The sequence below is a fragment of the Lepidochelys kempii genome, chromosome 5 (assembly GCF_965140285.1).
Source record: "Lepidochelys kempii isolate rLepKem1 chromosome 5, rLepKem1.hap1, whole genome shotgun sequence".
Lineage (NCBI taxonomy): Eukaryota > Metazoa > Chordata > Testudines > Cheloniidae > Lepidochelys > Lepidochelys kempii.
The window spans coordinates 33,794,741-33,808,263 of record NC_136384.1 but is presented as its reverse complement, the minus strand read 5'-3'; the positions used below and the strand labels follow the sequence as shown (position 1 = coordinate 33,808,263).

Here is a 13,523-nt window from a genome sequence, read left to right as displayed (position 1 = left end):
AGCTGCTGGACCAAATTAGATACACCTCTATTTAAGTGCATACTTTAGTCTTCAGGAAAATTTCCACTGCTGGTCATAAAGTGATTTTGATGTAGTCAAGGTATCTCAAAACAAGAAAAATGCTAGCCCACATTGAGAGCTATGTTTCAGACACCAGCAATGTTTGCTAGAACACTGTCTAAAAGTAGGTGATTAGTTTTTTCAAAAAAATGGGGAAAAATCTTCCTCCTCAAATTTAAAAATATAATTTTTCTCAAAATCATCACTTTCAGAGAGAAACAAGCACAGAAAATTCTGCATCAATGTTGTAGATTTTGGAAAGCTATGATTGTATGAAAAGTGGGCTTAAAATGGAAAAGGTTTTACAACTTTAGTCATACTGAGAGTAATGAGGTACAAAACTCTGGGGGGGAGGAAAAGATGTGTTCTGCTCTCAATATATGCAAAGAGCTCAAATTTTGATGATTGTTACACATTATCATTAAAATGGAGATTAGACCTTTAAGTATACTGGAAATAATCTAAAGGAGTACTTGTGGCACCTTAGAGACTAACCAATTTATTTGAGCATAAGCTTTTGTGAGTTTAGTTTCGTTAGTCTCTAAGGTGCCCCAAGCCCTCCTTTTCTTTTTGCGAATACAGACTAACACGGCTGCTACTCTGAAACCTGGAAATAATCTAGCTCTCTCGTGACATAAACTATGTACTGGAATAAATTAATCAAAATGGAATATTCCCTTTTGAAACATGAGTTAGCTTTATGACAAAAGCCCTGATCCTGAGAGATGCTGAACAACTGCAAATCCCAGTGACTTTGATGGGAGCTGTAGATATTCAGGATCTCTCAGGATCAAACCAGGGGTTAGCTTTACCTTAGCAAACTTAATTTCCTTTAATAAAATTCATTGCTACCTTCCTTCTGTTTCAAAATAATGTTTTTTGACTTACCTGAGTTTTTGTGGGGCCTATATCTAAGCCTTGGACAAATTTTGTCAAAAACGCACTCACTGCATTCCAGGGATAAATGCTGTTTGACTCATCACACACAACAACAACATCTATGAAGGAGGAACAGTCTAAAAGAGAAAAGATGACTGATAAAAGGACACTGAATGCACAAAATTTACTTACAACTCATGAGCCAAATCCAGATGTCCATACCTAGTCCACATGTAAGCAAACTTCTGTTGATGTCACAGGAGGTTTGCCTGAATGAGAATAGAATAAAATCCCAGCCTGATACACAGATGTAAATGCACCAAAATCAGCGAAGTTACTACTGATTTTCACCAGTAAGTGAGATCAGAATCAAGCCCTGAGTGTGAACCTCAGGATTAGGCTCTTTTTAAACTGAATTTTTTAAAATTCAAAAGGTAATTACTTTTGGATTCCATTACATGACATCTCTCTTCATTTCAATGGATTTATTTATTACTGAATCTATTTTACATGCATTGCCTTACTTTGAAGAGCAGGTGAAAAGCTTCTTAAGATCTGGAAACTGGGACTGATTTCAGAACAGACTCCTGTTGCATAGTACTGACTTCCACACTGCTGGGCCCACAAGGGACCACAAGTCTTTAAAAAATAAAATGAGGAAAATATAAAACAACATGTATCCTGTCATTTCACTCCTTTACATACCTTCATGAGAGTGTCACAATCAAATACAGCACAGGAGATCAGTGGAATAGCTCCCTCCCAGGAAGACACAATATTGACTGAGACTAACCACGAGGTGGCACTGTTACCATGAGTTGGTTCTTATGAGTACACACACACACACACACACACACACACACACACACACAGTGTAGCAGTTTGCCTTTGGTATTTGCTGCAGAATACTTATTACCTGGTAACTACACATGGTACTGCATGGCCAAAACGTTTTCTGTTAGCTCATGAGGTGTTTTGTGTGTGTCTCCACACCATGGATAAAAATAAAGTTTAAAAAATAATGGATTTACTAATTTGAGAATTCTTTGTTCCACAAGAAAATATATTTCAAAACTGTGGATAAGACATTTATAACTTTTGTCTGTACTAACTTCAGTCTTGATCGTAAGATGATTTTTGAAAAAATAAGTAGAGAAAGAAAGACTTGTGAAGACTATACTTTTTGAGAGACCCAAGGTAGGTGAGGTAATATCTTTTATAGGACAGAAGCTGATAGAGATATATAAAATCATGAGTGGTGTGGAGAAAGTGAATAAGGAAAAGTTATTTACTTGTTCCCATAATATAAGAACTAGGGGCCACCAACTGAAATTAATGGGCAGCAGGTTTAAAACAAATAAAAGGAAGTTCTTCTTCACAGCGCACAGCCAACCTGTGGAACTCCTTGCGTGAGGAGGTTGTGAAGGCTAGGACTATAACAGGGTTTAAAAGAGAACTAGATAGATTCATGGAGGTTAAGTCCATTAATGGCTATTAGCCAGGATGGGTAAGGAATGGTGTCCCTAGCCTCTGTTTGTCAGAGGGTGGAGATGGATGGCAGGAGAGAGAGATCACTTAACTTATGTTAACAGCCATACTAAGTCAGACCAAAGGTCCATCTAACCCAGTATCCTATCTTCTGACAGTGGCCAATGCCAGGTGCCCCAAAGGGAATGAACAGAACAGGTAATTATCAGCTGGTCCAATAAAAGATATTACCTTACCAACTTTGTCTCTCCAATATCCTGGGTCCATAACAACACTGCATAAGGCTATGTTTTTTTGTCATTTAGGGTCTTAAAAGTTTTTTCTGTTCCTTCCATGCATGGCAAGAGTTTAAAAGTTGAAGCACCAATTTAAAAAAAAATTGATTTGAAAAACAAAACTGAATATAAGTTATTAAATATATAAATGGGACTGTATGATGCACAAGAATGGGGTATTAAGCCTATCTTGGTCTGAATTTGACCAAACTGGAAAGAGAAGACCCATAAAGTTGCTTTTACATGAGCGTTGTTCAGTGGCCTATTTGATACGAGCTGGTGTCAGTCAAGTTCTTCTGCACAGGCAACCACAATACAAGAACCAATTCAGCAATAGGGTCAAGAGTTGATTAACAAGAAAAACTGAACTCTCCTAGAGTTAGTCTTTTCCAGACAGGCTTAGGACACATTGGTGGAGGCACAAGGAAGCTTCCAATGCCACTGCTTATATTGTATCTATACTATTGTTGATCAGAATATAATACTTTCTAGTAAGACAGTACAGCACCTTTCAGAGCCCCACCTAAACACTTTTACAGAAATGTGAATCAAGGAAGAGAAGGAATGTTCTACACTTCAACAGGTTCTCTCTTCCCCTTGTACTTTGTTAGCTCCTGTCAACAGTTTCCTACTTGCTCCCTCTCTTACACAGTGAATGGATTCAATTGTTATTGACAGGCTACTTCAGTTATTTTGTGTTTTAACAAACTAAAAGTAAAAAACAGCATTATGTTAAGGTGCATGGCAGCTGGATTAATTGCACGTGCTATATGATTTACAAATCTATACCTACAATGCTTTGCTGGAATATTTGGGACCAGTAGATTGCAATGCAAGACGCACTGAAATATAAAATTGTTTCTATTTTAAATATGACAGCGAGAACAAAATGAACCATTTGTGTAGGATAGATCAGGCTGGCTGCTGCTACTCTAGTATTCATTTTGTTCTAACAGATGAATCATAGGCAGGGGCAGGCTCAGAGTTTTTTACTAAGGCCAATGTAAACTAAAAAGAAAATAAGATATAGGCCTTGAAGCTCCAGTATGCTGGGATCTCCCTCTGTGCACCAGAACGGCAGAATGGGGGACAAAAGTGGCTTTTATGCTACCTTTCTGCCCACACCCCATGATCTTGGAGTCAGCCAGAGGATGGCCAAAACTCCTCTTACTCCCAGAACACCTTAAGAATGGCCATACTGGGTCAGATGAATGCTCCATCTAGCCCAGTGCCTGTCTTCAGACAGTGACCAATGCCAGGTGCCCCAGAGGGAATGAACAGAACAGGTAATCATCAAGTGATCCATCCCCTGTTGCCCATTCCCAGCTTCTGGCAAACAGAGGCTAGGGACACCATCCCAGCCCATCCCAGCTAATAGCCATTGATGGACCTATCCTCCATGAACTTATCTAGTTCTTTTTTGAACCCTGTTATAGTCTTGGCCTTCACAACATCCTCTGGTATGGAGTTCCACAGGTTGACTGTGCGTTTGTGAAAAAATACTTCCTTTTGTTTGTTTTAAACCTGCTGTCTATTAATTTCATTTGGTGATTCCGAGTTCTTGTGTTATGAGTAAGTAACACTTCCTCATTTACTTTCTCCACACGAGTTATGATTTTATAGACTTCTATCATATCCCCAATTAGTCGTCTCTTTTCCAAGCTGAAAAGTCCCAGTCTTATTAATCTCTCCTCATACGGAAGTTGTTCCATACCTTCTACACCGGGTATGGCGTTGAAACAAAGCAGTGGAAATGGGACATGTGTTGGCCAGGTCTAGCTCAAAATGTTTATTGAGGGCTACAGATACAACACACATTTTTGCCACCCCAGAAACATTTTATTAGTGTACAAAACAAATATATTCTAATTAAAAACTTATTTTTCCTTCCTGTTAAATAGTCTACTGTAATCATACTTGTGATATCCCGTCAGTGTTAGTGAATTCTACATGGATCAGGAAAGCCTTTGAACAGAAAGTGGCTCAGGCATATATGTACATGTGTGTCTGTGTATTTAGATAATTTAAATTATTCTACATTATATATATATATATACACACACACACACACACACACTTTTATATATTAAAGTTTGTAATGGCTAATAAATAATGTTGCCTCTCACATCTAAAAGGCAAAAGAATCATTCAGGTTTTGATCACAATTTTCTCACCCTAAAGAATCAGAGAACAGAGCTTTCAGTGCCAATTCACTAAGGTACTTAAGGAAATGCCTAATTTTTAAGCACAAGTAGTCCCATTGATTTCAGTGGAGTTACTCATATGTTTGACATTTGGTATGTTTTTAAGTACTTTGATGATTCAGAGCTTATATTGGCTAAAAGAGGCCAGTGATGATAAATTCTTGAACACTAATACAACAACATAAGGGGCAACAGAGAAAATATTAATTCTAAAACGATTCAAGTTAACTGGGACAGCCTGAATAACGAAGGTTACTTAACTGCAATCAGAGTTCTTCAACATGGCTTCAATATTCCCACCTATGGGTATTGCACCGCCTTGTGGTGCCTTACAGTAAAACGTCTTCTAGCAATGTCAGCTAGAGCACTCCTGCCCCACTGCCATTCCCCACAGCATCAGGAGGCACTCCTTTATAGAGTCACCTATCAGCGCATCATGAAGGTGCAGTACCCATAAGCAGGAATATTCATAGCCACTTGAAGAAGAACTCATTCTTACTTTAAACTGGGAAGAAAGCATAGTGAAGTGTCTGCTTTATATATATGGTTTTACTACATTAGGTACTGTACTGGTGTATGATAATATAAATCTTAAACTGGAATATGCATGCATGCATCACAACAGTGAATCAATATGATCTATAAATACGTTGATCGTTCACCATTTCGTAAGCTCTACCATTGCTGTGGTGGATCTTTGAACATAACTGTTCACTGTATAGAAACAGGTTGTACATAATGTAAGCTATAAGAAATTGTTTTTGCAGCATCTGCAGAATACAAAGCTGGCATATGATAGCTGCATTTGGAGATAATGGAAAATGAAAGCTTTTAAAGGTACCTGAGGGTATAAGTTCATACTTCATTTATCAAAAACAGGGGGGATATTTCAGAAGGTGAGAAAAGTGGAGTAGGATATACTTTTATATATGAATTTTCCATTCCAATGCAGTTTTAACTGCCAGCAGAGTGCATTTATCAACATTATTTTAAGCGAACATTTAATTCAGCTTTTTCTCTCTCAAGTGTTATTTTTTAAAGAATCCTTACGTATTGGAGATTAGAAGTAAAAAGACAATGGAAACAATTTCAAACTGCTAACTCAAAACTGGCCTGAATATTTTAGAGAAAAATTCCCAAGCTGCTGAGTGCTTTAGGACAACAACTTTTTTTTTTTTAAAGTTGGCCCTGGGATGTTATGGGCTAATCCACACAAAGAAAGAGGCAGCCAAAATTAAAAGAAAAATACTTAATTCTCATGGCAAGATTTGGAGCTTTAGCTCTACTACTTAATCTCAACTAGGATAGCCTTGATTCCTCTGTTGGGCTCCCTTGTGGCTGTTAGGAAGTAGCTCATGCTGAAGGTGGAGCAGAGCTGCACCACGTTAGGGGGAATTGTACGAGGCACTCTCACTCAAGTTCCTCAGCATACAGCATGTGTGCTACTACATCCCTTTATGGGGTACAGCTGGTCTTCCTCCACAAGCTGGCTTGGTGAAAGCGAAGCCATGAGGACACACAAAGGGTGCAGACCTTGTATTCACAAAAGCAGATGCTCTACCTTGGGGAAAAAAACCTGATTTTTGTAAAAGGCACTGCTTGGCAAATTAGTAAAGAAAACCCTTCAGATTAATGCAACAAGCACCACCAAGATCGACTTATTGCAAAAGAAATCTAGTTTGCTGTTACTATAATCTACTCATATTTGAAATGACTTCTGTCAAAAGAGTACAATGAAGAAAAAAACTCAATGACTATAGCCTGGGCCATCTCCTCTTTCCTGTGCAACATTAATTCTGCTCTCTGGGCCTGTGCATTATGATACAGTCTTTAATTTCATGATCATATTTTATTTATAGATGAATGCACAAAAGGAGCAATTCCTAACTTTCGAGTGCTTTACTTTTCCACTTACATAGCATTATTTTAATGTATGTTTTAAATGTAATATAAAATACATATTATTCCATGTTGTATACTGAAATATTTTCAGCTCAGATTTAATTTACAAATGTGGAACGTTCCAGCTGCTACATTTTCCATCAATGGTCAACAGTAGAAAGTAATTTTTTACTACTTACTGAGTATAGCTTTGACACTTACCAAAAATCCTCCAGTTCTTGAGCTTCTTATTAGTGTCAAGCCAAGGTTCATCTGTTCCTTTATCTCAGTAACATTTGGGATGTGTGTTAAAGCTAAAAATAAAGAGATTAAAGGAAAGCAAAAAAGCCCTAAATTCCTATCATATGTTCCTCAGTAACAGAATTCAAAGTTTAAGCTTAAGGAACAAGAGAGTTTGGAAGAGGAATTTTTCAAATCCCATAAAAGCTTCTGGGACAAAACAAAAGAAAGATAATTGGTGAGAGAAATTTGCTAGACATTAGCTGGCCTTGTCACATATCTAGATTAGCATTTATAATTAGAGTGCCTGCTCTAAAGAGCTACAGGAAATAGGCAAAGACGCCAAACTCCTCAAGTGGCAGTTTAACTCTATAAAGTACAAATGTTTTTAGTAGGTTGAGACTACTAAAAAAAATAATTAAAAAAAAAATAATTGTTTGCACTACCTGAGATATCAGATCTCTCTCAACTGGATCAAGCTCAAATCTTAGATATTTCAGACAGAAAATATATAATGATGGGAATATTTGTGTGAGAAGAGAAATGCTTTATTCCATAGCACCATAAAATAGAAATTAAAACACGGATCTGAACCTATGATATTCTTAAACATCTCATCATTGACTTATGTTGCCCTATTTGCGACATCTAATTGTTGGCTCTCATTTTACACTTAGATTGTTAACTGTTCTGGGTAGGAACTGTCTTTTTATGTGTTTGGTAAGTGCTAGCAAAATGGAGAACCCCCGATCAGAACCCCCAAATAATATATACTACCGCTTCTACAACTGCTACTAATTCTACAGTTAATACAGAGTGGATGTAAAAAAGTGTTAGAGAAAAAACAGCAGCAAGTAGCATGAAAATTATATACTGAGCTGGCTCTAGAAGCTAAAGCTGTCCTGGCGGTATATGCAATAAATGAACTGGAGACCAGAGCAACCCTCTAAAAAGCTCTTCTTTTTACTAAGCCTAACCAAAAAAAAAAAAAAACACCAATACAACATTACATGGGGAGAAGCAACAACCACCATATGCCGACATATGCAGCTAATTTTAGTAGTAAAATAAAAATAAAAAGCTACGTTGGAAGGAGAAGAAAAAAAAATTATGGCCATCCCTATCTTCTTATTAATACTACTGTCCATATTTTTCAAATTCTTTCCAAGTCTTATCTCACACCAAAGAATGCTCCGCAACAAAGAAACTATTTAGAAAACATGGACAATATAGTGTCCTTTTTCACTTCATCAGGGTCAGTAGGTCTGTGCGAACTGCCTAATTCAAGTTTATCAAATAATCTGGCCTGGTATGGAAATGAGGCAAAATGGACAATTGCATTAAGTCAGCATTAGTTACAACTTACTTTGTAAATTCAGTTTTTGACATGTCGTTTCAAGTGAATCAACAGGACATGTGTAGATATCTCCCATTCTGTTAGCTGGATACCCACTCCATGGTGAGCCAACAAGCAGCCTAAAAAAACAAGGGGAAACTGATTCTTTCCTTATACTCTGATGAAGAGCAGTATATTTATTTAAAGATAAACTGAAAACAAATGTGAAAGTCTGAGGTCCCCTAGATAAGTTAGAGAAGAGCTCACAAGATTTAGCACGTAAAAACAAAAGAAAAAAATTCCCTTTCCAAGGGTATCAAAATTGTGCTTTGCTCAGCTGTGACTTCCCATTGCGCACCGCAAAAAGACAATGCAAGCATTGTATCAGAGAATGCTGATGGAGAATGGGGTTAGTGTATGGGAATGAGAGAGAGTCAAATATTCAGAGGATGTTTTAATCCATTATGTGGTTATTAGTATTACATTATTATAGAACCATAGAACTGGAAGGGGACCTAAGGGGTCATCTAATCCAGCCTCCTGCACTCATGGCAGGACTAAGTATTGTCTAGACCATTCCTGACAGGTGTTCGTCTAACCTGCTCTTAAAAATCTTCAATGATGGAGACTCCACAACCTCCCTAGGCAATTTATTCCAGTGCTCAACAACCCTGACAGTTATGAAGTTTTTCCTAATGTCCAACCTAAATCTCCCTTGCTGCAATTTAAGCCCATTGCTTCTTGTCCTATCCACAGAGGTTAAGAAAAACAATTTTTCTTCCTCCTCCTTGAAACAACCTTTTACAAACTTGAAAACTGTTATCATGTCCCCTCTCAGTCTTCTCTTTTCCAGACTAAACAAACCCAGTTTTTTCAATCTTTTTCAATCCCTCAGAGGTCATGTTTTCTGGACCTTTAATCGTTTTTGTAACTCTTCTCTAGACTCTCTCCAATTTGTCCACATCCTTCCTGAAATGTAGTGCCCAGAACTGGACACAATACTCCGGATGAGGCCAAATCAGTGTGGAGTAGAGCGGAAGAATACTTTCTCATGTCATACTTACAACACTCCTGCTAACACATCCCAGAATGATGTTCACTTTTTTTTTTTTTTTTGCAGTAGTGTTACACTGTTGACTCAAATTTAGCTTGCAGTCCACTATTACATCCAGATCCCTTTCCGCAGTACCCCTTCCTAGGCAGTGATTTCCCATTTTGTAAGTGTGCAACTGATTGTTCCTACCTAAATGGAATACTTTGCATTTGTTCTTACTGAATTTCATCCTATTTACTTCAGACCATTTCTCCAGATCATTTTGAATTTTAATCATATCCTCCAAAGCTCTCAAAACCCCTCCCAGCTTGGTATCAGCTGCAAACTTTATGAGTGTACTCTGTAAGCCATTATCTAAATCATCGTTATATCACAAAATCAAAAGAAACATAGGAAAGATATCAATAATCACAAATATATAAACAGTAATTAATTTCTAACAAATATAGCTAGACAACTAGTGAATTGGGAAATTATGATCTGCAGTTTCCTGACAGTAAACCCGCCCCCAAAGAGAGGTCAGGTAAAAAGTTCACTGATTTCTTTTAACTGATCCTTTTAACTGATAGGAGATATTATACTCGACGTCTACACAGTGACAGCATATTGCCCAAGTCTGAACTTGAACTCTGCTACTACGCCTTGAAAACACTGAGTCAGAAAGGAAATACTGTCGGTTATGATAACAGACTATTGTGTCGTGTCTGTTTCACTCTGGACAAGAATTTTAAGATGCACAACCTCTAGTTAAGTTGCCAAAAGTCTTATAGTGATTCACTCTCCCCTAATTCTATACTCCTAGCAACTGCCACACACTCCCTTTGCAGTGTTCACACATTCTGAGCACCTTCCATCTGGGGAATGCAGAACAGTTTTTAAACATTAGCCAATTAATACCGATACCTGGGGACACTGGCTATAAATACAGACATTTCAACTTTCACTTACCATGGAAAGGCAGCAGCGATGTAACAGTAATTTAGAACAGGAAGTGAAGGAGAATTTCATATACCATAGAAAATGCAGGAGAAATATGGATAAGCAGAACTATTTTCATGGGCATGAACAGTGATGTCTCAAACATTGGATGGTGAAACTGCTTAATTGATTAGAAAAGGAAAGACCTCTTGCTTTTATACTCTAATATCCATCTATGACCCTCTGATTATAGAATATTTATCAGTCAGTAAATCAGTGTTTATATGAAAGGATAATAAAAAACCAAAGATACGACAAGGAAAGGGTCCCTTTTGAGAAAGTTTTACAGAGTTTAATAGAAAATGAGAACCTTTCAATAGGGTTGGAGTTAGTAGAATTCCAAAGAGAAATGTATCCCACACCTCCCATAGAATTCTATAGGATAGTTAAAACAAAGGAAACACAAAAATCATAGCAATGATATTTTCTATTATGTATTTTCAAAGCAATTTCTATATAAAACTTTACTACATTTCCATAGGACCCACATGACTTAATTGCTATTCAATACTATAGGAATTTGGTAAAATGGGTTTGATAAAAATTTTACATTTCTTAACACACAAGGGATGTTCCAGGTTTATTCAGACAAAATATTTCCACACACACCTTAGAGTGTATTTAATTTCAACTAAACACAACAGTATGAAGAGTGACCGTATTTCACTTTAGCAGCACAAGCCAGTCAGCAAAAACATAACAAAACTTCAGAATGTATCTAACCTTTTTCCTGTGTAGGAGTATTTTAAAAATAAATGTCTGCATCTCAATTATCTTGCTGAAAACAGTGATTATGCAACAAAAGAAACAGAGCGAATTTACCCACCCAAAAAATCTGAAATACTTTGTTTTGTAAACAAACAGGATTTTATGTCCTTCCAGCAATTCCAAACCTATCATATGGTGTTATAAATATCTCTTTATAAAATGTGATAATGCCAGACTCTCTGTATAGTCCAGATAGGTGGATATTGGATTACTGACAAAGTCCTGTTGAACCATGAAGAAAAATCAGCTTTGTGACTCCAGTACAAAACCAATAACCAGGCTGTTCAATAAAGCCTATAACTGGGATGTTCACTGGCTTCCTCTGAGCAAGTTACTGTGCTTTTGTCATTCTCTACTACCCACTAAGTACATGCAGAGATGGAAGGGTTTTGTGTGTGCTTGAATGCGTGCAGAACATTGTGCAATTATTCTATATTTTGTTTAAGGCAAACTAGAAGATAATAAAATAAAATGCAATTTAATTTAATTCAGATCCAATCCTGTTCCCATTGTAATCAATGATAAAATTCCTGCTAGAGGCAAGACTGGACCCAAAAACCTGTATCTTCACAAAAGGGGGACTGAAGTTATGAAATAATTGTTGTTTTGTACTTAAAGAAAACCTAAAATACAAGGAAGTTCTAATATACATCAATTACATTTCACCCTGTCCCTCTTGTGTGTTTGAGGGTCAGTTTCCACTTTGTGTGTGTCTCTCTACAGCAAAATAAGAGAAAAATATTTACAAATAGAAAAATGTCATTGTAAAACCAAACCAAACAAAAATTGATTGCGAAACTTAGGGGCACGAGTAGTATCTGAAACTAAACTGATGTTTTGGAACTGATTAGGTTTCAAGTTGATGCTCATTTAAATATTTTAAAACACCACTCTGCATATAATCTGTAAATGTTTCATTCTCTATAAATATGTATATTATGCATAACTATTTGTAAGCTTTTTCTAAGTTTCTCAAAATACATTTAAGCATCCACATGAGAAACTACTTATTAAAACAAGAAGGCCTTCCTTAGTAGATTTTGGAAATACCCCATATATTACTCTATGTTTGTCACATACTTATCATAATTAAATGTCTGGACTGTGTTGGAGTCATCCTGTAATGATGGGTTATGTTTAAGTCAGATATTTGCAGTATATTTTATTCACATAGAAACTAACTGAAAATACGAAACAAGCAAAAGAAAACAATTATGTAAAGATTTCACCACTCAGATAGATGAACTGCAGTCATTTTAATGCCTACATTTAGATTAACAAAGTCAGTGTCTCCTTATCTGTGGGTTGCCAGCAATTCCCTGGGGTGGGAGGGTTACTATCCTGCGCCCGTTCCCCGTCTCTGTTCTTCCACAAAAGTTAATTTGCATAATTATTTGCTCCTTAGGGTACATCTACACAGCCAGCATCAGCTCATGGCAGTGAGCCTCTGAGCCCAGGTTGACAGACTCAGGCTCATGCTACCGCTCTAAAATTAGAAGTGTAGACAGTGCTTTTCAGTTTCAAGTCAGGCTGGACCTTGGGCTCTGAAATCTAGGGAGGCCGCCCCCATCCCTAAGCTTCAAAGCTTGAGCTACAACATCATCTACACAGATATTTTTAGTGCTGTAGAGTGAGCCCCATGAGCCTGAGCCTGCCAACCTGGCTTTGGAGGCTCACTGTTGTGGACTGTGTAGATGTACCCTTGGGATACATCTATACTCCAGTTAGACACCTGCAGCTGGCCAGTGCCAGGGTACTACCCAGACAAAATCCCAATACAGCCCTCCTCATGGCCTCACCACTTACTATCTCGGAGGTTCTGTCCCATACTGGGAAGAATCTGAGGGAGGGAAAGTCAGAACTGCATATAAAAATAATGCTATCACAGCCTTTCTGGAATACAGAACAATAACCACTTCTGGTTGGGGTTTTTTTTCCTGCTCCCACAGCCAGTCACCTGCAGGAGCCAAACCCTCAAGGACAGGGCCTTTATCAATGACTGTCTAATCTGAGGGAGAGTGCGGGGGGGGACCCAGAAACTAGGGATGAAATGTTCCGAGACCTCATTGCCGACACCCTCCTCCCACCCCCCTAATAACTGAAAACAGAGAGGTGGAGGTTGTTTCAGAGGTCAAAGAAGGGGAAAGAAGTGGAGCTCTCCAAAGAAATAGGAGGAGTGGACAAAGACAGTGTAACAGTGCCCGGAGACTACACTGCTGTGGCAAAAGACACAGTTGAGAAAGACAGGGAGATGCAGAGGTAACTCCTGGAGACAATACAGGGCCAGAATGCTCTGCTGCAGTGCATGCTGGGCTCCAAACAGAGACCCAGCCATGTTCTGCAGACTTTGGACTATATAG

General features: G+C 37.8%; 1 protein-coding gene across 1 annotated transcript in view; it reads right to left on the bottom strand.

The window, feature by feature from the left end:
• ITGA2 (integrin subunit alpha 2) overlaps positions 1-13,523 on the bottom strand; it is an 86,665-nt gene that overhangs the window by 39,586 nt on the left and 33,556 nt on the right. Inside the window, exons 3-6 of the mRNA XM_073343916.2 lie at positions 8,394-8,503; positions 7,010-7,101; positions 1,464-1,578; positions 949-1,076 (exon numbers count right to left, since the gene is read on the bottom strand). Of these exons, the coding sequence (XP_073200017.1) occupies positions 949-1,076; positions 1,464-1,578; positions 7,010-7,101; positions 8,394-8,503 (445 nt within the window). The remainder of the gene's footprint in view (positions 1-948; positions 1,077-1,463; positions 1,579-7,009; positions 7,102-8,393; positions 8,504-13,523) is intronic.